Below are 25,692 nucleotides of genomic sequence, written 5' to 3'. Positions count from 1 at the left end.
GTAAACCGAAATTTCGCTGAAAGGAAAGGCAAATAAACTGAACAATTTCAAAAACTAACAATTTTTCTCGGCCACAGGTAATACAGCACAACGTAAAATTCGCCCGGGAATTGCAAAAAAGACTATTTCGCGAGCATTAATTAACAAGGAGAATTGCAGATGCACGTGAACGATGATTTTTTTGAAAAAATTTGTTTACTATCCGATTTCACCAGCATTAACAATGAAAATTTGGGATGCTCGTCATCAGAAAAGCTAAAAAGACAAAGAAAACCACTCACCTGATCGGTGTAAATGCTTCATTCAATCTTGAGTGGGGGGCTTGTATAACACAGAAACAGCTTTCAAAAATTCCAGTGTGAGATCGTTACTGTCCCGATGCTTCCTTCGCCACATATACTCTGCGAGGTAGGAGTCTAACTGGTCATTGACTTTGCTTAATGACAGTTGCCTTTTTAAAGCACTCCAAGTCCCCTCGATGCTGTTTGTGTTTGCGCCAGTTTCTGGATCGCTGAAATGAAGTGAGTGGTTTACAGCTAAATGCTTAAAACCTTCGTCTCCTAGGCAGTCGTAAGACTTCCAACAGTCCGACACTATGGTTGTGCCGGGTAAAATGGAAGTCTTAAGGAGAACTTCTTTGCTCCTATTTTCAACGACCCGGAAAAAACACTTTCCCGTTCCTCGTTCAACCCCCCCAAACACCCATTTCCCACGATTATATTTGCGCTTTCCAAATTTGCTTTCATCAATTTCAACAATAACATTTACACCGCCAATCATACCATTTTCATTCTCACACACTTGCACCCATACCTCTCGACAATAACTTCTCCAATCACTCACGGTCGCAGTTCCGACAGCAAGCTCTTTGACGATAAGATCGACGGGCGCCTTCATAACCCAATAATAAGTTAGAAGGAGCACATCGATTATACTAAGCTTGCCCTCGGAAAACCACGACCCCTTTCGTACTGATCTTTTAATATAATGAGCATTGGCCCCTTTCGTTCTGCAGACCCACTCATAACCATCTGAACGATCCTTGCGCTCGGCCAAGCTCATTTTACTTTCGCACAAAAAACATTTATACTCCCTTGCAATCAAATTTTTTTCCTGGCACCAATCTATCACGCACTTGCATCCTTTCTGCTCCAATCGACACAACATTCGCGCACTGACACTTTCCATGGGGTTGAACTGAGAAAATAAAAACCTACGACAAAGAAAGACACGGCGACAGTAAAATTAAGACTCGACCTAGATGAACAAAAAAGTAATTTGATCAATGGCCGAAATTAAAAGCAGAATTGAAAATTTTGCAATAAAAAGAAATTAAACAAAGAACAAAAAAAATTAGCACATACCTAAAACAAAGGAATACGGCTGGAGCACTGCAATTCACACCTGCACCCAACGTGGCTGAACAAGAAAGTAAATCACAAGGAACCACAGAAATTGAGGAAATTAGGAATTACTAATCAGCCAATTAGAAGGCTCAAAAAAGGAGGAAAGTGGCCACGTCACTTTCATCAGTCGACATTTCAAAATTAATTTAATTTTTTTTTCTGGGGGCTCTGCCCCCAGACCCCCGTTGCAGCGGAATTCCATAAATGTGGAATTTATTTCACATTTCAAATGGGATAAGTGATTTCTTTTTAATTACGAAAGTAATTAAGAATGTAATTAGGAATTACTAATCAGCCAATGAGAAGGCTCAGAAGGGTAGGAAAGAGGAAAAGAAATTAATTTAATTTTTTTTTTATCAGGAAAAAAAGAAATTTAATTTTTTTTTTTCTGGGGGCTCAGCCCCAACTGTAATCAGCCATTCACATTGTGATTGGCTGATTACAGTTCTTCCTGTAATTTAACCCGGACAGAGTTAAGTTACTTTATTTTTTTTAAAAATAATTAATTTTTATTATTTTTTTTTACTTTTTTTCTGGGGGCTACCACCCCCAGACCCCAGTATATGTGGGGGTTCCAACCCCCACACCCCGGAATTATTCAGCTGAGAACAATCAAAACACCAAGTAACAAGTGCGGCACAAGGTGCCTCATGTTTCCAGTGCCGTTAGGTACGTGGCATGGGTGCACGCAGTGGGTGTTCTCCTGTGCCAACTGCATCCGCCTCTTCAGGAGATCACGTGACGAAAGGTGGAGTCAACACCCGTCAATCACGGCTGTATCGCTAGCAGTCTGGAAGGGGTACCCATTTCTGAAGACGGCGTTTACATTTCTGGATCTTGTTACAGTAAAGCATTGGTAAAGATTCAATATGGGATACGGCCACCAAAAATGGCGGCGAGGAGAGAAAGGGGGAAAGCAGTGATTGACGGGTTGTGACTCCACCCACTCACTGCGTTCCCCCTCCTCTCCCGGCGGATGCGAAGTGACACGCAGATGGCACGTAGCACAGCAACGAATGTGGCGGCTGAAAACAAAGAATAAACCCGATAATCAGAAAAATACAAATACCAAAATACTGTACACGTTTTTACGGTTTCGCGAAATGTCACGTGACATTTAAATAAGTCTGATTGAGCTAAAAAGAAGATGAAAAAGTAATTTAAACCGAAATTTCGCTAAAATGAAAGGCAAATAAACTGAACAATTTAAAAAACTAACCCTTTTCTCGACCGCAGGTAATACAGCACAACGTAAAATTCGACCGGGAATTGCAAAAAAGACTATTTCACAAACATCAATTAACCACGAAGAAACACCACGAAATTGAAAATTGCGCAATAAAAATAGGTTAAACACAGAACAAAAAAATTAGAATACATACCCAAAACAAAGGAATACGGCAGAAGCACTTAGGAATTACTAATCAGTGATTAGTAATGAGAAGGCTCAGAAGAGAAGGAAAGTGGCCATGTCACTTTCATCAGTCGACATTTAAAAATTAATTTAATTTTTTTTTCTGCAGACCCCCGTTTGAGCGGATTTTCGGGTCGCTCTCACGCTACTTTTATTTTTTATTGCACATTGAAATTCGGATAAGTGAGTTTTTTAAATTACGAATGTAATTAGGAATTACTAATCAGCCAATGAGAAGGCTCAGAAGAGGAGGAAAGTGGCCACGTCACTTTCCTCAGTCGACATTTCGAAATTACTTTATTTTTCAGAAAAAAAAAAATAATTTAATTTTTTTTTTCTGGGGGCTCTGCCCCCAGACCCCCGGATTTTTTAACTTTACCTTTAATTTACGAATGAAATTAAGACCGATTATTATACCGCAACCACGTGACATCAAAACACTATTAACACGTGCGGCACAAGCTACACACACAACTAACACGGCGCAGCACAAGGTGACACGCACTGCGTGTCAGTTGTGATCGTCTGACGTCATTGACTCCGCCCACTGGGTGGAGCCGGCTGTCTTCTTTCACTTCGTTCTCATTGGCTGTACCCGATACTGAATCTCGACCAAAGCATTTGAGTGTAATCGATCTTATTAGTTGAAATTCTGAGGGAATAGTCAGAATTCCTAATTTGGTAAATCTCCAAGTAAATTATTGTCCCACAGGATTTGCTTGCTTGAAATTATTGTCCCAATAATTTCAAGCAAGCAAACAAAAAAAAAAATTGCATGAATAACATTTTAAAAAATTAGGTGCCCCTTTGAAAATCACGTCGAGAAGAAGAGGGGGGAAAGCAGTGATGTACGCAGTGAGTAGGCGGAGTTACAAACCGTACATCACTGCTTCCCTCCCCCCTCTTCTCGGCGTGATTTTCAAAGGGACACCGTGTTCTGGAGATTTAGCAAAGGGTTATTCCGGCAAGCACATTATAACGGGAAAGCCTGTGGAACAATAATTTCAAGCAAGCAAGCAAACAAAAAAAAAAAAAAAAAAAAAATTGCATAAATAACGTTTTAAAAAATTAGGAATTCTGACTATTCCCTCAGAATTTCAACCAATAAAATCGATTACACTCAAATGCTTTACTGTAGCGAGATCCAGAAATGTAAACGCAGTCCCGTGTTCTATTATACAATTTCCGTTACAAAAATCATCTTTTAGCGACAAACAGCTTAATTATATACCAAAAATGCTTTAAATCGCTTAGGCTCGTAAAATACATTTTTGTAGCTTAATACTAATTGGTCACAGGCATTTGAAAAATTTTAAGCATATAAAGAACAAACTGCATGTAACAGATAACCCATAGAATTAACAAGTAAGATTTATTGCAATAGCACTCAAAAACTAGAGATGGTGACTAACAGAAATGAAAACGCAGTTATACAACCAACCACGTGGTTACAACCATGGTTATGTTCTATATAAAACTAATACAATTTCGGTTATAAAAATCACCATTTAGAGTTTAGTTATAATTCTTGGAACTAGCAAATGCATTAACATGATATTTTCACGGTTTAATATCGTAAATCTATAATACCTTACAATTTTGTAAAATAACGTAAATTTATAATATAACTAATTCACATGCAATTCCTTTCAACTAAGTAACACTTGGTGCATATGATTTGGGCAGCGGTTAGAGACAATAAATGCAAAATAGTGTTAAAATTCGCATTTTATAAACGGTAAACTAATCTTACAACTTTACAAAACCACGATTCTTTGAAAGCAACAAAACATGAGTATTGCTAAACTAACCTCTTGTTTCGAATCCATATCACAGTAGCACATTCATGGTTAGCAAATTGTAGTTCAATTTCCTCACATAATTCTTCAAGAACCTACTGTATATTTTCAGGAAGCACAACAACAAAAAAATTTCCACAAATTCACCAGTTTTCCATTACGGCCAACAACTACCAAACTAACACAAGCACAAACGAAATCTAGAACAAAATGAAATTCCCCCACCAGCGAAGAGTTTATAGACTGACCAATCATCAACGACGATTGCAGTCATGTGATATAGTCACCATCAACTGTTCACAAGTAATTATTCTCTGAAAAGCGCCCCCTGGAAGACGTGTCTGAAAATCTCTATAGCTGACATTCAAATTGCCCTTAATTCTAATAGAAATTATTTTATAAAGGAAGCAGCATTTTTTGATGGAAAAAATTTATTTAGCAGTGTAATGCAACCACCATGTGGGTGGAACAAATTACCAAATGCAATCAAGAGACAAAATATCTGGATTGTAAAACACTCACGAATTACCACGGAATTCAGGCTTTATTCAATAAAATGATATAAAACTTTTGCTTGAAGTAATCACTATGCACAGCCCCCATAATTTATGTGAAAGGAGAAGAAAAGAAGCACGTTTTGTCAAAATATACTGATGCATCTGTAATTAGATATAATTGGTTGTCCCCAAAGGAAAAAAAAAATCGAGCTTGAAACTGCTGCTAGTTTTTGGGACAACAATAAATATTATTGCGCTCATTTAAACATCCAATTATTTTTTTTATTGGTCAGAGACAGAGACATATTAAAACAAGGAAATGTGAGGTGTTTAATTAGGAATTGTCTGTGTTCTTGGAATTGCACAAAGGATTATGACATCATAATAGGGAATAAACACCTCTACACATGCTTAAGTGGGTTTGAGCAGCATTGTTCTATACTATCAGGGAGTTATACAGGTTCTAAAAATACATGATTCATAATTATATATTTGCATAGGGATACATGTGGCTCCTGAATGTTGAAAAACTTAAAACATTCAGAATAAAATTTTAGCTTAAAGATTTTTATTTAAAAGGTATGGAAATTTAACTTTGTGCATGAATGCACGTATCTGTTTTTGATTGGTTGAAGAGTACCGTGATATTTGGTTTAAAAGGGCATTTGATCAAAGTTCATTTCAGTTCTCTCTAGCCATGACGTCTAAGTGGTGATATTACAGTTTTCTAAGGTGTTATTGCAGATTGTAAATTTTTAACCCTCTGCCCAGATGGAGTCCGATTCTTGTGTAATTGTTATTAAGTGTGAAGAATGGATGCTGCTTCAAAAGAAACTTCCAGAATTTACAAAATATTTGTACCAAAAAGAAGACACAGAATACTGAATTGTTGAAAATCTGTCAACAGTGTGTGGGAATGGATTTTTAGCTATTCCTTGTATAGAGAACAATGTATAGAGAACAAAATGATATTACGATGTTAAACTCGATGATTTCGATGTGCAAACTTTATCAAATAAAACCATGTCCATTAAAAAACACCTGCAGCTTTTACAGGAGAAAGTGGCTATCTTCAAACTTATGGGTGATATTGTTGTTTGACGTTTATGTCGATGTCGTGAAGTGTATCTAAAAAGAAAACTCTTCCATACCAATACTTTCTTGAACGGCATTGAGGATTAACATTTCATGGATATATATGAATTATATTTAAAGACTGTATATCCATATTCATGAATTTGACTGGGAAAAGAAAAGTAAAAGACTCATCTCACAATTTGATTCTTATCAAGTATTAAATGCTGTAAATTCTATGTTATCTGAACTGAGATCCATGTTGTTAGACAAAACACGTGCTCATCTTTTTTATTAGTTTCCTCGTTGACAGTCATTGAAGAGAGCTGTGTCGAGATTTTATCAAAATGATTCTTTTGTAAACAGTATTCAATAAAAGAGTTTCATTATAAATCTGTCTCTTAGATTCATTAAAAATTAATTTACAATCACTTTCAGTTGACAAAATACCATTTTATCAAATGATTAAAAATATTGCCCATGAATACTTTAAACATAATTATGTTCAAATCATACCATTTATTTAAATTTAAAAAAAATGTCTTCAGATAAATTAAATGTCATACATTTGAAATATTTAAAAATAAAATATGACATTAATTAATTTATTGGTTAAATACTCGTTAATTTAAAAATAAAATAACATTAACAAGTTGATAAAAATTATGTTCAAATGCTACATTTGCAAGTTATTGAGTAAGTGGATCAGGGGTTTAGGCACTTGCCTCTGTTAGTGGTTGATGTCAGTTTGAGTCAATCCAAATAATTTTATGAAAAAAACTCGTGGCGCCATCCAGCAGCCAATTTTAAAATAAAAAAAAATAATGAAGTTCGGCCTGCGCAAAGCATCATGGGAAATAAAAAGAGTCGGAGTCGGTCAAGTGAGGTGGATAGCTGTACCCTTACTGAGAGAAATAAGATGTCCTGGACAGGTGAATCATGCGATTGAAGGGTGGCATACACCCCCACCTAGCAGCTGAGGCCACAATTAAAATCGATTTGAAGTCACGAGGTGGCTGTGCCATCTAGTGGCAGATGCAGTAATTAAATTTTTTCCAAAGTGCCTTTATGGCTGTGCCCTCTAGCGGTAACGCTAGCAATTAAATTCTGTTCAAATGACCCCCCCCCCTCATTAATTGTGTCCTTCGCCGCACGGTGGCGATTCAAAGTCACTGGTGGTTGTGCCATCTAGCAGCAATTAAATTCTTTCCAAAGTGCTTCGATGGCTGCGCCCTGTAGCGGCAACGCTAGCAATTAAATTCTGTTCAAATAACCCCCCCCCTTCCTACATTCTGCACCATATAAACTTGGAAAATGTCACGTATGTTATTATTTCATAATGTGATATCAAAACTGGCCCAGCGTATGAGTAATTCTCAATTGTGGGGATGGAAAGATAGCAAACCTTCGCATCACATTCTATAGTTACAAAAAAAAATAATACTGTAATAAAAACCAAAGAACAACATCAGCTGTTATTAAACTTTGTTCTAAGTTTCTATTAGACCTAAGAACACCATCACAAAAAGTTACTGTATCAGTGATACTGCGATAAAAGCTGTCACTGAAGAATTAATAAGAAAATACTACAAAATATTTCTCTCCATTATGTACGTGCTCCCAATTTGGAAATAAACATAATTATGCCAACATAGGGTTCAGAGCTTTCTTATCTTCAAACTATTAAACATCCCACTTAATGTTCAAAACAAACATTGGATGATAGTTTTCTGCAGCAGCATGTTCGAGAGGCAACCAAAGAAAGTAATACTCTTGATCTGGTTATCAGCAGTGATCATTCGTGTATTAAGAATTTGCAGATAAAGGAACCACTAGGTGGCAGTGATCACAGTGTACTGATGTGGGATTTACTTTAGCATTAGCATTAGCATTAGCATTTGTAGAGGCATTTGATATAAGAAAGCAAGCTTATGCAGCATCAGCCAAGATAAAATAAATTTAAAAAAATAAAGAAATAACCACTTCCACTTCACCCCTCTGTTCGTTCGAATTACCTGTCCAGCTGAGGCTTAAACTTATTTGGGCTATCAACTTCCACGACAAGGGATGGAAGTCTGTCCCACCAAAAAAGTTTTAATTACCATCAGGGGTAAAGGAAAGGGTTTTTGCTTCCGTAAAGGTGAGTACAGTGGTCTCCGACAGTTTTTAAATTCTGTACAGTGGGATCAACTGACGATGTTACCAACAGTAACTTCTAAGTGGGAAGCATTCAAGGAATTAATCGTGGATGCTACTAACAGTTTCATACCTATTAAGAAATATTGTTCAAGGTTTAGGCCTAAATGGTTATCTAATGAGACTCGTAACAGAGAAGAAAAATGCATGGGATGCATATAAATTATCAAGTGACTCAGAAGCGTATGGCAGATATAAGCTAGTCTAATCAGGTCACAAAGGAGGTTAGGCAGATTACGAGAAATCCTTGGCAAAAGATGCTAAGAAAAACAGCAAGGATTTCTTTACTTATATAAACTCTAAAAGGAAGAGGATTAATCTGATTGGTCCACTTGACATCGATGGTTCGACTGTTGATGATCCTGCTCAGATAGCAAACAAACTGAATGAGTATTTTGCATCTACATTCACACATGAGGATTTATTTTAATGTTTGAAAATGGCAGAAGGTTATCAAATTGTAGCAGGTTGCTTAATGATCTTGTAATAACTGAGAGCAAAGTGGAGGAGAAATTGTTGAAGTTAAACATAAGAAAAGCACCTGGGGTGGATGGGATCTATCCAGTTCTATTAAAGGAGGCGGCAAAGCAACTAAGCAAACCCTTAGCCATAATTATGAGAGCATCCTTGGACTCAGGGGAGGTTCCCACGGACTGGAGATGTGCAAATGTATCCCCAATTCACAAAGGGGAATCGAAGGGTGACACGAGTAATTACAGACCAGTTAGTTTAACTTCTGTTCCTGGTAAAATAATAGAGTCACTAGTTAAAGATGCATTGCAGGATCATCTAGACAAGACTGCAGCAATAATTCAGACACAGCATGGGTTTGTTAAGGGAAAGTCTCTGACAAATTTGATAGCATTATTATGATGTGGTTACAAAGGAACTGGATGCAAAAAATAATTGTGATATCATATATTTGGATTTCAGGAAAGCTTTTGACACTGTTGTGCATGGAAGACTACTGTACAAATTGGAGCAGAATGGTATTAAGGGTAAGTTGCTACAATGGATAAAAGGATGGTTCAGTGGGAGAAGACAGAGGGTGGTAATCAATGGGTGCTGCTCTTCGTGGACTAATGTTATTAGTGGAGTCCCAAAGGGTTCGGTGTTAGGTCCACTGTTGTTTTGTATATTTATCAATGATATTGATGCAGGTATATCAGGCTTAATGTCGAAGTTTGCAGATGATACAAAGGTTGGCAGGGTTGTTAATGACAGTAATGGCAGTGTGCTACTGCAACAGGATCTAGATAATTTGGGCAGATGGGCAAAGAAGTGGCAACTGAAGTTTAACCTTGACAAATGCAAAGTACTGCATATGGGTAGAAGTAACCCCAGAGAAACGTACCAACTGTGTGGTACTACACTTAAGGTGGTAGAAAATGAAAAAGACCTGGGAGTAATTGTGCAGTCAGATATGAAGTTTTCTGAGCAATGCAGACAGGCTGCCAGGGCAGGTCATGGGGTTTTGTCAATGATATATAGGAATTTTGCTAGCAGGGAGAAGGAGGTGATTGTCCCGCTGTATAAGGCAATGGTCAGAATACGCCTTGAGTACTGCGTACAGGTGTGGAGGCCTCATTTTAGGAAGGATGTAGATTTACTTGAGCGTGTACAGAGAAGGGCAACAAAATTGGTGAGGGGAATGAAGGGATCCTCTTACCAAGAGAGGCTTAAGTTCTGCAAATTGCAGTGGCTGCAGACTAGGCACCTGTGCGGTGATCTGATTGAGGTGTATAAGGCCTTGAATGGGTTGAGCACGCTGAATTCTGATGGGATCCTTCCACTTGTTCAGATTACTTACCTAAGGGGGCATAAATTCAAATTAAGAAAAGACAGATGTAGAATAGATGTGCGGAAATTTGCCATTAACCAGCGGGTGGTTAATTGCTGGAACGAACTTCCACCTGTCGTTGTGGAAGTTGACAGGTTAAATAAATTTAAGGAGGAACTGGACAGGCATTTGGAGGGAATGGTGTGATTTTTTTATTTTTGGCTGATGCTACATAAGCTCATACACTTGCTTTCTTGCATCACATGCCACTACTACTACGTCAACCTTAGAAAATTCCAAATGATTTCTTTTTTTACAAAAATAGTTTCTTCCTCATAGGCATCATAGATATCTAGGCATCTCCTTAACCATTACTGGCTATTTTCTGTCACCTTGAGCTTTTCAGATGAAAACTGAGCTATTGCTCTTGACACATTGCATATTGTTATTTTAAAAATACTGTTTTTTAATTCCAGAAATGAGATCTTCTTGCAAACACAGAAGGCGACATTGATGCATGCGCACTATCACATGAATGCATGAACCCACACATCCATTCTTGACTAGAAAGAAAAGTTCAAGCCAAAAAATTAACATTTGATGCAATGAAATCCTCTAAATTTTGTGTCACAAAAACCACTTAGGTTAAAAAATCATATGGTAATATGAAAAAAACTACTGTCCAGCCTTACAATATAAGTGATTGTCATCCCTAATCTATATACGTCTGTTTAGAAAACAGAAGTTATTAAACCTTAGGCCATTACCCAGCTTGGTAAGTAATTAGATGATAACAATTACCATTTCCATTCATCACTTGTTGGTTGTGAACTAACTAACAGGATAAATATCCTGTTAGTTAGTTCACAACCTGTTCGCAGCAAGTGAAATACAATCCTCGACAAAATTAACAGAAAACATTTTTCATGAATGTTTTTTTGGGAAGTGTCGCTGAAGACGAATATTTAATGTAATAGGTATCCTTGCATGCAATTCCAAATATCTAGTAGAAATTGATCTACTATCACACAGAGCCGCACATTATGCAAATTATTCATGCCTATAAAACATGGGTTGCCACATCACTACATTCTCGTTTTGCTCAGTAGGATAACTAACCACACCTCCAGTACTAAGTATGGCAAGTTGTCCTTTAAATAATTCCTTGAGATGGCAAGCCCTTGAACAACTTAAAGCTGGGCAGTAGCAAGTGCCACAGCTTAATGTGCCCTGCAGTATCATCTTGGCACTGTAAAAGTAGTTTCAGGAGACTAGAACCATTAAAAGAGCTGGGAAAGGTCACCTGAGAGCTACATCAACAAGAACAAACAGTTATCTGGCTCCATTAGCAAGTCGAAACATTATGCCCTGTCTTCAACTGTTTCTTGAGGTTACTACTGCCACAGATGAAAACGTTTTCAACCAGACTGTTAAGACTCTATGCAGGGAAGCCAGTGGTTTGTATCCCATTAACCCCAAACCGCCTACATTCTGTAATTCTCTGTGGGAGGCCACCATTGACGTCACGATGGCAACCGTGAACATCGCTGGCTATGCATGACCTGGACAGTTCAAGATTCGTGGACGACGTCCGACTACAGAGTGATTACTTATTAAATCCGATCCTTTACCAGTACACCAGCACTCAAACAGATGCTTAGCCAGTTTGAAGTTAATAAAGCAAACTGGGAGGTCTTTGTTGAGTTGCTCGCACCGGCTGCAGTCCGACATCTAGCTTCAATGAACCTGCAACCTGATACAAACAAATCCCAAATGAGAGTTATCAGGAAAATCACAACCATCAGTAAGGCAAAATCAAATGCAAGATCCCAGCACTGGGTGCAGTCCCCTGGTGGACCCCAGAGATCTAAACTTTGAGACGTGAAGTAATCAAAAGAAGGAAGCAGTTTCAGAGGGCGCGGCGATTATGGCCTACTGCTGAAGTTGCGGCAATGAGAGAAACCAATAAGAATGCAAGAAATCGATACACATATATGATAACGAAGAGTAAGCGCAAAGTCTGGGAGCATTATACTGGAAATATTGATCCTGGGATGTGGCGTACAAAGTCACCACAAACAAGCTCCCCAGAGGAGAGGTTATTACTACTACGCACATGCCACAGGGAATCCTAACTACACGGGAACAATCAATCCATAACATATTAGTACATTATATTAGATGCAATCTTCCAAGAACCAGCCACCCTGACTCTACCAGAGCAACTACAAATCTGCACTGATAATAACACATTGTGGCAGACAAACAAAAAAAACTGCATCACCTCAAAAGAAATAACATTTGTAGTGAAACGTATAAGATATTGCTTGATTAGTCATTTTGTTTGTCGCAAAGCAAAGGTACTGCGTCAGGTAAAGCTTCTATTGCATCAGCCGTTTCTGTAAATACAGTGTTGGAAGGGTATACACGCTCATTAGTATCCAGTTTTGCAGATGTATAAGCATGGCTCCATCTCTTCAGTTGACACCAAGAAAAAAAAAAGTGTTAGCTATTGCTCTGTCCCAGGAAGGGCTTTCTATGCGTGCTATTGCTGATAGAATAGGCTGTCAACGGTATCCCGGGTGCTGAAATTAAAGGCATGAAATGGGTGTTTTGAAGAGAAGACCTTGATCATGCTGTAGGAGAGTGACGCCTTCACAAGATCGATATTTGAAACGGCTATGCCTTCATTATTGCCATGCTAGTGCTCCTGATTTAAAACTGGACTATGAGATGCCATCTGGTGTTGAAACAAGTGCACGAACTGTCCAAAGACAGCTGCGCGGGCAGCACAGTGGTATCGTCACCGTTCTTCCCACACCGAGTGGAAAAAGCCCGGTTTCGAATTCCGTGGGCCTTTTTCACTCCGTACTGCGTTAGTCGGTCTCAGGCGTAGATAGCAAGGTTTTTTCGTCCAGTGAAACAGGCAAATCGACCAGAGAACACACGCAATTTACAGACAAAATACATATATGGGTACATATTACAAATAATGGATGGCCCTAATATAATAATTAGATTTTTTTTTTTGATTATCCAAAGACAGCTTTCGGAATGTGGTCTACATGCCTATCGGTCCAAGAAGAAGAAGCCTTTGTTGACCGAGCAATGGGACACCATCATCTTTTCTGACGAATCGAAATTCAACCTCCATGGCTCAGAAGAAGCCAACTGATAAGATTCAGCCGCAGGAGAGCACTGTAAGGGTGTGGTACCACGAAACTGGGCAACCGTATATCCAGAAGTTGATTAATTCTATGTCAGATCGTTGCAAGGTTGTAATTGCAGCTCGAGGAGGAACAACAAAATATTGAGGACTTATTTTGCTGATTTACAGTACATAATACTACTACGTTAAGCCGACCAGGCTAGCCGGGTGGGTAATGTGCCTGCCTAGCAATCCAAAGGTCGTGGGTTCGAATCCCGCCTCGGGCTTGGATCAAAGTACTGCAAAAAAACCCCTTGGGAGGTGCATTATGGCCACAGAAGCCGATGCGCCAACAACTACCAAATAAAAAAAAAAAATACTACGTTAACTTGTCATTTCAGTTTGTACACGTAAATTCCATAAAATGTATGTTTGGTTGTCATGATTTCCAATATTTCCATTAGTCATGCATTTTACCCTTGGGGAAGATATTTATAGCAATTAGGTATATCAGGTGGAGTCTTTTTTATTGAATTTCATTCATAGAGATATACAAATTTGTATATCCCATCTAACAAATGCATTTTGAACATTTCTTAAACCCACAATGCAGCACAAAACACATTATTTGCAAAATTCACAAGTGATGCAGTGTTTTTGTCTGCCACTGTACATGACAGAACAAGAACCTTGGAGGACCTACAACAGGTCACTAACTTAATCAGAAATAGGAAATACCCTGGCCGTGATCTACTAGAGCCAGAAATCAAAAAAGTAAAACAGGGACCTTTCCAACTGAAGGGAAGACATCGAACATAAAACTTATCCTGAAAAACCCCTCCAAGATCTCCGACATACTTGATTCATATTACCCAATAGCTTTCTTACCAGTTGTAAGCTCTTTGAAAGACTTCTGCATAAAAGGATTAGCCACCACTACGAAGCGGAAATCTAACTATGCTAACTGAATTTGGATTCAAACCTGGATCTTCCACCATTGAAGCACTGAGAAATCTCCTGGATTCTGTATCCACTTGCGACAAGTATTTCCTTGTTATCACTATTGATCTCGCCGGGGCGTTCGACGCAATCTGTTGGCCTAGCATCCTGGTGAGGCTAAGATGCACTCACACCTCAGTTAACCTCTACTAACAATCAGGTCCTACCTCTCACAGAGAAAATTAAACGTTGTCACACCATACAAAAGGCTGTACAGACCGGTTCACAGGGGTTGCCTCCAAGACTGTTCTGGGGGCTGCTCCTATAGAACATGATTTTTGATTAGATTACTGGCTATGGAACTTGATGACATCAGCTCCCAGGCTTTTGTAGATGACTTAATTTTGACGATCGCTGCAGACAGCAGGGCCCAGCTCAAAACCAAGGCAAAACAGGCATTGAGGATCATACAAGACTGGGCACAAACCCACTTCTTAAAGGAACCCTCAACCTACAGAGACCACCACAGATAAAAGTTGATAATACAACTATCAAACTGGTAAACCAGCTAAAATATCTTGGACCCTAATCTATCTTTCAACACCACTTGAAGCACATAAGAACAAAGATTAGGAATTACTCTGCACTGGTTGCCTGAATCCCAAGACAGGATTGGGGTATTACAAGATGACATTCCTACCTGCAATAACTTATGCTTCTCCTGTTTGGTTCTGTAAAGTTGCAACCACTGTAAACTGAACATTGGATGCAATCCAATGGTCAATACTACTCACCATCACCCATGCCTGCCATGCAACCAGTACACTTGCCCTCCAGGTCGTTGCTGGATCCCTCCCTTTGGACCTTGAGATAGTCCATTGCAGTATGGCATATTACATTGTCAAAGGATTGTAATATGCCATACTAAAGGTATGCACCTTTTTAAATTTCACTATAGACCTAAGTGAATCAGAGGGCAGAGAAATCTACTCCAAAGGCATCTACAGGCATGGCAGGATCGATGGACTGCATAAATAAAAGGCGAAATCGCAAGTTCTTGCCCAGTATTGACAGGGTGTATCCAAAGCCCTCAACCTGATTCCATCCCAGACTATTCACAACTTACCTACTGAACAGTCAAAGATCATTCAACACAAAATTAACCAAATTTGGGATCAAGGACCTATACTGCACATGTGGGGAAGCAGAGACCTGGCAGCAAATATTTTTGCCTGTACCCATTACGAGGACCTTCACTGCTGGTTAATGACAACAATCACTTACTTCCCAAGGAATCTGGAATCACATCTCCTAGACTCACCAGAAGAGTACAAGGCTTTTACTAAGTCTGCACAGGAACTTTTTACCTGATGCAGGATATTAATTGTCATCAACAGAGCACTAGCATGGACCTTACTGACGCATGTCATGGAATTGACTATAGGACTAAACTGATCGGAAATGGAGAAACTACCTAGACAAACTGACCTAACTTACATGACCAGCAAAATAAATATTTCTAATGTGGGGCAGCTGAAAAATGACAAATGGCTGATTTGACAACCATGGCTTGAAACTGCACCTTGAAAATAATGCTTACTGAACAGCATACCATAGGGATCCATTGGGAACAGATATGTACTATCAAATTACTGGCTTGAAACAAACAATGACAATGATATCAAACTGTTAGGATGGACACTGACATGGACCTTTTAAATGCATGGCATGGAACTGACTATATGAGTATGCTCTAAACTGACCAGAAACTGACAAACCATTTGGACGAACTGACCTAGCATAATTGCTCAACAAAATGCTTCCAATGAGAAACACAGGGAATTGAAACCACTGGACTTGAAAACCCTGGATTTAAAATTGCATTCTGAGAATAAAAACACCTACTGGATGGGTCAATACCCTCAGGACCTACTGAGAATTGACATATTTGTACTACCAATTACTGACTTGAAACAATGTGAAATCAAACTTTTCGCTGACAACCTTACCTTTGTTGACCAGGAGCGATCTTACAAGACTGGATACATTGTACTTTGATTGGGAGCCAGTACAGCCACTGGAGATGCACCATGAATGTCCTTGAGAAATGGAAAATTAGACCATCAACCCCAATCTGTGACTTAGTATTATTAGAGGAATTAAACTGGACCTGACCTCTTGAGACAATGGCCACTTATAAGGCAAGGAAGACCCAAGAAACACCTGGAGAAGGCAAAATAACACTAAATGCCAGCCTCCCGAATGTACTTCTTGCCCGGAATAATGGATCCATAACCTGATAGTGGTTGTTGATATCGGCAACCTGAACGGGGCACTCTAGCCCAGTTCACTTTTAATCCCAAACCCTTGGGCAGGGGGAAGGGGATGGTGTTCTCTCAGTTCCTCTTTTCTCCTGGTGGGACTTGTCCCCACTGACAGCTTTGGGGTTGTCTTCCCTATCATCCCCATGTTTCTACCTGTCCCCCCTCCTTCAGACTACCACTACTCTAACTTGGTACTTTATTTTTTTTATTTTTAGACCCTTGCCACTGAAATCTTTGGAAATTAGGTGGCAGGGTCTGCTAGAGTACTTAAATGATCCCTCTACTCCCTGACCTGCCTCTTTGGGGCTAAGTGTGGGAAACAGGTGGTCCCACTAGGGAACCAACTGCTAAATGGTCAGAACATAACATGGCATCACACATTATGTTTTTTAAACCTCTGGCCTTCACAAAGTTAGACATCAAACACTTTAACCCCAAACCACCGGAGAGCTTGCTGAAACTGGTGCCATGAAAATGCAACTTGGAGCAATAACAAAAAAAAAAAAAAAAAAAAAAAAGTTAGTTTTGTTCTTTAGCCCTGTTTTAGCCTATAAATTCTAGATGTTATTTTATCTGGAGAAGAGGAATACGGTACCATTCCTCCAACAGTAGGGAAAGGGACACTTACAGTGGAGGCAGTGTGATCAACGGCCACGTCCTCCATGTTTTTGATAGGAGATACAGTAACTGCACTGAGAACAGATCCTCAAACCCTATGTGCAACTTTTTAGGGTTGCGGTTTGCCAGATTTTCTTTTCATACACAATAACACTACTATACATAGAAATCAAGTGGTGGAATATCTTGAAACTGAAGATATCCTACCTTCCTACATATTTTCTGATAATTACAATCTGCAGAAATTCAAGTCTAATAGCTACAAGTATCTTCTTTCATCTCCTCAAACTTCAGCCCAATCTTCAGTACTATAGGTTCCCCAAACACCTGTTTGAAAATTTCATAAAAAAAAAAAAAAAAAAAATCGGACTGCCATGGCCAGCACAATCGGCAGACTAAATTTGATCAAATATGTGGGATGACCTTTTTGCATTGCACACCGACAACCAACTTCTCGGTCACTTGGTGAGCAAAGGCCTGCACGGCCAAATGTGCAGGCCTTGGCTCACCAAGAATGGGATTTGTTGCCAGAGAATCTCATAGACACCCTTATATCAAGCATGGGTCAACGCTGTTATATGATGGGGTAAATATGGTTTACATACGGCTTAAATATGGTCACCCGATATTGTGACCATATTTTTGATCATCTTGTGTTGACTTCTCTAATGCAACCTTTTTGGTAATTCTTATACAACCCCTACAAATGTCCCTTATACCTTTCCGAAACTTCTCGCTGTCTCCTCATTTCATTATTATTCTCTAGTACGCTATACCAAATTTTCTTCAGCTTAATTGCAAGCCTCCAAGAGTTACACATTTTTCATGTTGTTAATTTTGTTGAGCAGAGTACATTGCTGCCACCATTCAAGCTTAATTATGGACCATATTATACTAATTGTGAGCAATTGAACCATAAGGCATTCTTTTAAAATAATTTCATTTTATTTACTAGTGAACCCATGTACTACACCCTCATTCCCAACAGACTACATGAAAGATTATTTGTTCTTTTTGTTACTAATATGGTACTTTGGTAACATACACATGCATGGATACACACTTTATGAGATTTAGCTAAGATACTACAAAAATAAATGCATGGCCCCATTAATTTTTGCACTAGTATAATGGATGCAATAAGCAATTACATTAAAGATGCAAATTCTTCTCTCTGCAAGGGCTGTATAAAGTATATATAAAAATTTATTTTATTGAGTTACTGATTTTTTGAAATAACACCTAGGATTGTTAGTAGTTTTCAAATTTCAAAATAGGATTGGACAAATATTGCTTTCTGCATTATTTTGGCAATACCATTTGTTAAATAATACCCTTTATTAATGCAGAATCATCTCTATCTTGTGCTGATTCTCCTTGAATGAGCAGATATGTCTCTTTAGATGCTAGTGAAAAGCTCAAAATCCAAATCCAAATATGCTCCTTTGGCTAAGAATGTGAGAAACTTTTCAGATGAAAATTGAGCTAGCTGCTCTTGACACATTGCATATTGTTTTTTAATACCAGAGATGAGATCTTCTTGCAAACACACAAGGCAACCACAGATTACACACAACTTAAAAACGAAATAGTATGACACCTCATGGTCTTGCTTGCGATGGCACTTATGGAAGTATAACTGAATCCAAACAGACAAGTTAGGATTAAGAAACTTCCTGAATTGGTGTTCTTGTTATGAAAGCCAGTGCCTGTTCATTTTAGAGTGCAGTAAAAAGTGTGAATTAACATAAAAAGTCTAAAATCTAGAGAATAACCACACTCCCAATTAACTACTAATCATTTGTATGACATAATTGAATAATATTCATGAATGATATAATTTTATTATATCATTCAATCATTTCATTGAATTTATTGATTATATCATTCAATCAAATTAATAACATACTGCTTCCACACACTTGACAGTTTATTAAAACAGAAGAAATTACATGGATGCTTTCAAAGCAATGAGCTTCTTTCTCAACTTAGATGAGATTAGCAAACATAATATACTAAAGAAAGAAAAAACACATGCATGTATAAATAGCCAACAAGTCAATCGGTTACAGCAAATGGGGGGGAAACAAATGATAACACGAGACATTAACTCAGACCATGGGGAGTATATTACAGTACTACTTGTATTATTGGTTCAGTATCTCTCATCGTGGTGCAAGACAACAGCCACCATAATAGGGTGCATGTTGGCCCCGGCATTACGATTCATGGTGGACCCACTGCCGCTATATGGAGTAGCCACCCACCACACAAGATGGCACAAGTCATGAACATAATCCAATATCTCAATATTATCTATATAGCTATTTATGCATGCACAAGTTTTCTCTGTGTGGTATATTATGTTCACTGTTGATCTTACCTAAGTTGAGAAAGCTTGTCACACATTTTATGTTATCTTACATTTATAACTTTTATTTGTATATAATTTCATTTTTAAGCTATTTTTATGACGCATCTTAATCGTAGTCTATTATTTTGTTCTTAATTCAGTCTTAACTGTAGATATTTTACCATTTTAACATACATATAATTAGTCTTCTGTTTTAATAAATTGTTGCGTCAGTGGAAGCAGTATATTATTAATATCTAATCCTATCACCTAAGGTCTTTTCTTTATCATTCAATCATTTTATGAATCATTTGAATGGTCTGAGCACAATCCAAAACAATGAATGATTTGCTGTAATTGAAACAATTGATTGTTGCCTCTTGATTATCACTACTCCAAGCATCCACGCATAACTTGAACTAATAAGGTTATACAGTTTAGATTATAAAGTGCAAATATTCAACTTAATTGGTGCAAGAGTATGGGTTATTTTTCAATTAAGAGAAACATTTTTAACGATTATGAATCAATAAATGTTGTTTGAGATGATGCAATCGTGCAAATGCTTTGCCACATATTTCACAAGTAAAGCGTTTCTCCTGTGTGTGAACCAAGAAATGTCTCTGCAGTGTTGATAATCTTGTAAATGTCTTGCCACATATTTCACAAATGAAGGGTTTATCCTGATTGTGAATTAATAAATGATTTTTCAGATTATATGCATTTGAAAATTCCATTCCACATTGTTCACAAGAACAGGATTTCACTGGAGCATGAAATAATGAATGCATTTTCAGATTACCTGATCGCAAAAATACCCTGCCACATATTTCACAAGCAAAGGATTTCTTTTGGTCATGAACCACTAAATGTCTTTTCAAACGATCTGAGCGTTTAAATGCCTTGCCACATTTTTCACATGACCATGGTTTCTCATGAGTATGAATTAGCATATGCCTTTTCTGATCATTCAGTCTTGAAAATGCCTTCCCACATATTTCACAAGTGAAGGGTCTCTCATCTGTGTGAACAATAAGATGTCGTTTAAGATGATAAGTACTTGGAAATCCTTTGCCACATATTTCACAAGAACAGGGTTTCTCTTCAGCATGAAGGAATGAATGTGTTTTCAAATTACCTGATTTAGAAAATGCCTTGCCACATGTTTCACAAGAGAAGCGTTTCTCCTGAGTATGAACCAAGAAATGAACTTTTAGATCATATAATCTTAAGAATGCTTTGCCACATATTTCACAAACAAAGCTTTTATCATGTGTATGACTTACTAAATGTCTTTTCAAATGATCTGAACGTGAAAAGCTACGACCACATATTTCGCAACAAAATGTTTTTTCCTTGGTGCGCACCGAAGATGGCTGAATATTCGTTGTATTCTCCCTGGTATGTAGCAATAAATGCCCTTTTACAATACGTGAGTGTGAAAATGTCTTGCCACATACTGGGCATGATAATTTTTTCGTCCTAGTATGGAAGTTACTTGCATAAGATAAAATGCTGCAGAATCTTGTCCTTTTAACAGTATTCCATTTAGTGCAATCTCTTCTTTTTGTTTTACTGTTCCCAACACACAAAAAAGAGGTTCTGTAACTTATTTTTTCATTTGTATTTTTGGCAGCACTAGAATATTTTTCTTGGTATTTAATTTGTGACATTGTACTAGCCATTCTGTCTAATTTCTCCAGCCAGGAACCCTGTTGAAAACTAGGTTTCTATCTGTGATCATGTGTTGTCAATTTAATCAATGTTTTTAATGATGTCAGCAGAGTGATTTCATTCACTCATATTGAAAATTGCAAATTTGGATATCTGGTGACTTGACTGCAGCTTTGGATATTTGCTGGAAACAACATGTGAATCATCTCCCTATTGTACTTTCTGAAAAAAATAAAGAATATACACTAAGTTAATTTGAAAGCAATCATCATAAATATACATAGATTAATTTAAGTAAAATATAAACAAAAACATGATTTCCAACCTCTACTCCTAAGTAGGGATACACTTAAGACATTATAGTCTAGCAATAACATTTTAAACGTACAATGTTTAAGCTGTTGAACATTGTAGCTGTTGATAGACAGTTGTCTTCTGTTTCTAGTCTATCATTGTTTCTAGTCTATCAGCAATGATAGACTAGAAACAGAAGACAATTGTCAAACTATATTAAAAATATTTTAGTCTAGACTTCTTTACAGGTGACTATGTTATTTCTTCTTTCGTACTTCGTTTTGCAGTTTTTACTTTTTGTGAGCATGGTTCATAACCAAAATAGCCTAGTCACCTATAAAAAAGTCTAGTCTAAAATATTTTTAATATAGTTTGACTGTTTTAATATAGCCTTCTGTTTCTAGTCTATCATTGCTGATGGGTTTAGTTTGGGGTAGACTGATGTCCATCTCCTGCACTTTGCTCTTCCTTGGTAGCAGTAAGTAGACATTGGGAATTGAATACAAGATTAGTTTTATAAAAAACCGTATAAATTAACAACCTTTTAATACGGAAATTATCACGTTACAAACTTCGACCTTCTATTATATATTAACCGGATCAGTTTGATATGAGTGTCAGGTGAGAAATTTCCTACAAAAAAGGTATGATAAGCTATATTTAAACAATATTATTTAAAGCAGGAAGAATTGGGCTGCATAGCTCTTATATTTTGAGAACAACAGATTGTAAACACAACTGAGAGTATTTATCTATTGTATATTTATCTGAACATCAAAGCATCTGTAGAATATTAATTCTACTGAATGGCTGATAGGAATTTAGCAGCAGGTCTGTTTTTCATCATCTGGTTGGTTGGGTGCACAGGTTTAAATCCCCTCCTTACCCTAAAGTAAAACATCAGCTAACATTTGTGGAATCAAATGATGTTTTTTTCCCACCTCTCTCTAAAATGTACTGTGTGATATTGATTACTCATAGAGCAGATGGTATATTATTAGTATTAGTAGTGGCAAATGATGCAAGAAAGCAAGTTTATAGAGTATCAGCCAAAAAAATAAAAACTAAAAACCCTACCCACCTCACTGTCTATCCCCTCCAAGAATTTGTCTAGTTCTTTCTTGAATTTATGCAAATTGCTTACTTCCACAACAACAGATGGAGTTTGTTCTAACGATCAACCACTGCTGACTGAAGGCTAACTTCCGCATAGCAATCCTACAACCATTCTTCCTCAATGTGAATTTATGCCCACTTATGTGTGTAGTTTCAGCAAGAGGAAGAATGCCATCAACACTGCGCTTACTTAATTCATTCAGGGCTTTAAACAACTCAGTCAGATTTCCTCGCACGTGCCTAATCTCCAGATGCTGTAACTTGCAGCAACCCTTTTGCTTTCTTCACCTATCTCATTGCTCTTCTCTATACCCATTCCCTCTTCGTTTGCCACTGTTGTACTGCGTTGTTATTTGACTAATTGTAGCCTTTCTATTAACCTTTACAAAGGGTACCAGACCTATATACAGTACTTAAAACGTGGCTTAATTATGGTGTTGTACAAGGCGATAACATCTCTTTATCCCTGCTAACAAAGTTCCTGTATATCACAAACAAAACACCATAAGCTGTTCAGGCAGCCTGTCTGCAGTGATCAGAGAATTTCACATCCAACTGCACAATTACTCCAAAGTCATTTACATTTTCTACTATGCTGTGTAGTACCACAGTTGGTATGTTAATCTGCGATTACTGTATGCAGTACTTTGTGTTTGGCAATATCCAACTTCAACTGCCATTTCTCATCCCATTGGCCTAATTTTTCTAGATATTGTTGCTGTGCCATACCATGATTACTGTCCTTAATCCCTCTACCAACCTTTGTACCATCTGCAAACTTGGGCAATAAGTCTGATATACCTTCCTGAATATCATTAATAAATACTAAAAACAACAAATGGGCCCACCACTGAATGCTCGGAAATCCAACTAATAACACCCAACTAGTAACATTATTTCACAAAGTGCGAGTGCCCACTGGTAACCACTATCTGTCTTTTTCTATTCAACCAACCCTTTATCCATAGTACTAACTTGCCCTTAATGCCACATTGTTCCAGTTTGCACAGCAGTGCAGTCTTTTATGTGCAACAGTATCAAAAGCCTTCTTGAAATCCAAGTATATGATATCAAAATTATATTTTGCATCCAGTTCCTTTTTGTTACTGCATCACATTATCCAATAAGACTGATTAGACAAGGCTGTCCCTTATCAAATCCATGCTCTGACTGTAGTATAATTGCATTCCTGTCTAGATGGTCCTGCATTACTTCTTTAACCAGTGAGTCCATCATTTTCCCTCGAACAGACAGGTCTGTAATTACTCACGTCACCTTTTGATCCCACTCCATGAATTGGTGATACATTTGCACATCTCTATTCCACAGGGATCTGCTTTGAATACAAGGATGCTTCCAAAATTATGGGTGAGGGTTTGTTTACCCCCTTTGCAGCCTTTAAGTTAAAGTTGTAAAGAATCATTTATTCTTAAGAATCATTAATCAGCATCCCCCTTCTCTTCCTCGTGTGTTAATGTAGATTAAAATAGTTTGTCAACAACCTGAGCAGGGTCATCAAGAGTAAAACCACTGACATCAAATGGCCCAATGTGATTCAACCCCTTCCTTCTACTATTAATATAAGCATAGTCTTTGCTACTGTTCTGTAATCTTCACTAGCTTGGCTAACCTCCTTTGTGAATTGATTAACTGACTAGTTTATACTGACCATATGCTTCTGTATCTCTTTAATATGCAGTGGTAAGGAATGTTTAAAACTTATTTGAATTATGCGATGTAGTTACATTGGTGCATATCATTTAGTAATACAATAAAACTGCCAAACTGGGAGAGACTGTTGCAAGAATTAAAGAAAACAAAAAGATGCTGTATTAAATATGTATACAGGATTCAGTTTGCGGTAGATATACGTAAAAGAAATACAGCTGTAATGTGTCTTCTTTCTAAAAAACAAAGGCACATTATACCAATGTGGCACATGAGTAATTTTGACCAAGAGCCTATGAGGATTTTTCCACATCCATGAATATATCGATTAAAAATGCTATGCGAGGCTACACTACTTTCATAACTGCTTTAGTGACAGTAAAGTAGTGTTGAACTTTTTGACCAGGTGATGAATTTTTACATGTCAACACATCCCACTTTCAGTTGGCAGTGAACAATGGAGGTTTTAAGTAGCTACATATGAAGATTTTATCAGTCTCCACCGAATGGATGTTAAATGCTTAAGCAATGAAATTTCTTTTTGCCATTTTTGCAGAAATTTAAAAAGGGAAGAGTTTTTACTCATTGAAAGAAGTGGGGAGTGGGGGTAACCTTGCATTAAAAAAAAATTCAGTGATCAAAAATGAAGAATATTCACTGAAAGTAATAAGTAAATAAGTTATCCAAATGAAATTTTCAAAATGAAATGCTTTAAACAAAGCAATTTATATTTGTTTTTACTATTATTGAAAAACAGACATGGAAAATAATTAATAAAAAAAAAAAATCTGAGTAAGTAAAGGGGTACAGCGAGGGTTACATTTTTAAGAATTACTGAAACTGGCTGCATTGACCTCTGCAAAGCAGAGGTTTCTGTATAGTGGACAGTTCCTACCAATCCAATTGTGCAGCTTTAGAGAGGTTTCTCTGTAATTAGCATTAGCCATATGGTGCAAGGAAGTCATCTAGCCTTTGATGTACTGGCCAAAAAATAAATAAAATAAAATAAATAAATAAATAAAATAAATAAAAGTTCATAAAAATTAATAATAAAAATAAAACAGAGAAAGAAAATAAACCTATGTTTCCATCATATAGGCAACAGGGGTGGGCAGAGGGGAATACGCCCCCCCCCCCCCAACCAAAAATTTGCAGGAGGCATTCTAAAAAAAGTAATAGCCGTGCAGTGAAAGGACGCCAGACGCTTTTGTTGCAAAAGTTTTTTTGTCAATTACTACTGTTTTTAAATATATTTGAGCTCGGCAGAGATTTTGAACTGCAAAAGAGTTTTGAGGATGATTTGAATTGTGTAAAAGTTCTTAGGCCAAAAAAAAAAGAAATCCAAAACCTATGGTCCACATCATCAGAGTAGGCCTGACTACCTGAAATTCC

The 25,692-nt window shown here is 37.5% G+C and overlaps 1 protein-coding gene across 1 annotated transcript; it reads right to left on the bottom strand.

Moving 5' to 3' along the window:
• Positions 1-303: 303 nt before the first annotated feature.
• Positions 304-1,062, bottom strand: LOC150075613 (uncharacterized). Its single transcript, XM_090388587.1, has one exon. The coding sequence runs from the start codon at positions 1,060-1,062 to the stop codon at positions 304-306; it is 759 nt and encodes a 252-aa protein (XP_090244713.1).
• Between the last annotated feature and the right edge of the window lie 24,630 nt (positions 1,063-25,692).

Source organism: Mastigoproctus giganteus, chromosome 14 (genome assembly GCF_048544385.1).
Source record: "Mastigoproctus giganteus isolate SK-2022 chromosome 14, ASM4854438v1, whole genome shotgun sequence".
In the NCBI taxonomy this organism is placed as follows: Eukaryota; Metazoa; Arthropoda; class Arachnida; order Uropygi; family Thelyphonidae; genus Mastigoproctus; species Mastigoproctus giganteus.
Note: the sequence above shows the minus strand (reverse complement) of the source record. Positions and strands in the feature narration are given on the sequence as shown.

Coding starts and splice junctions, on each gene's coding strand:
- LOC150075613 (XM_090388587.1), bottom strand. CDS start 1,062: ATGAGCTTGGCCGAGCGCAAGGATCGTTCAGATGGTTATGAGTGGGTC.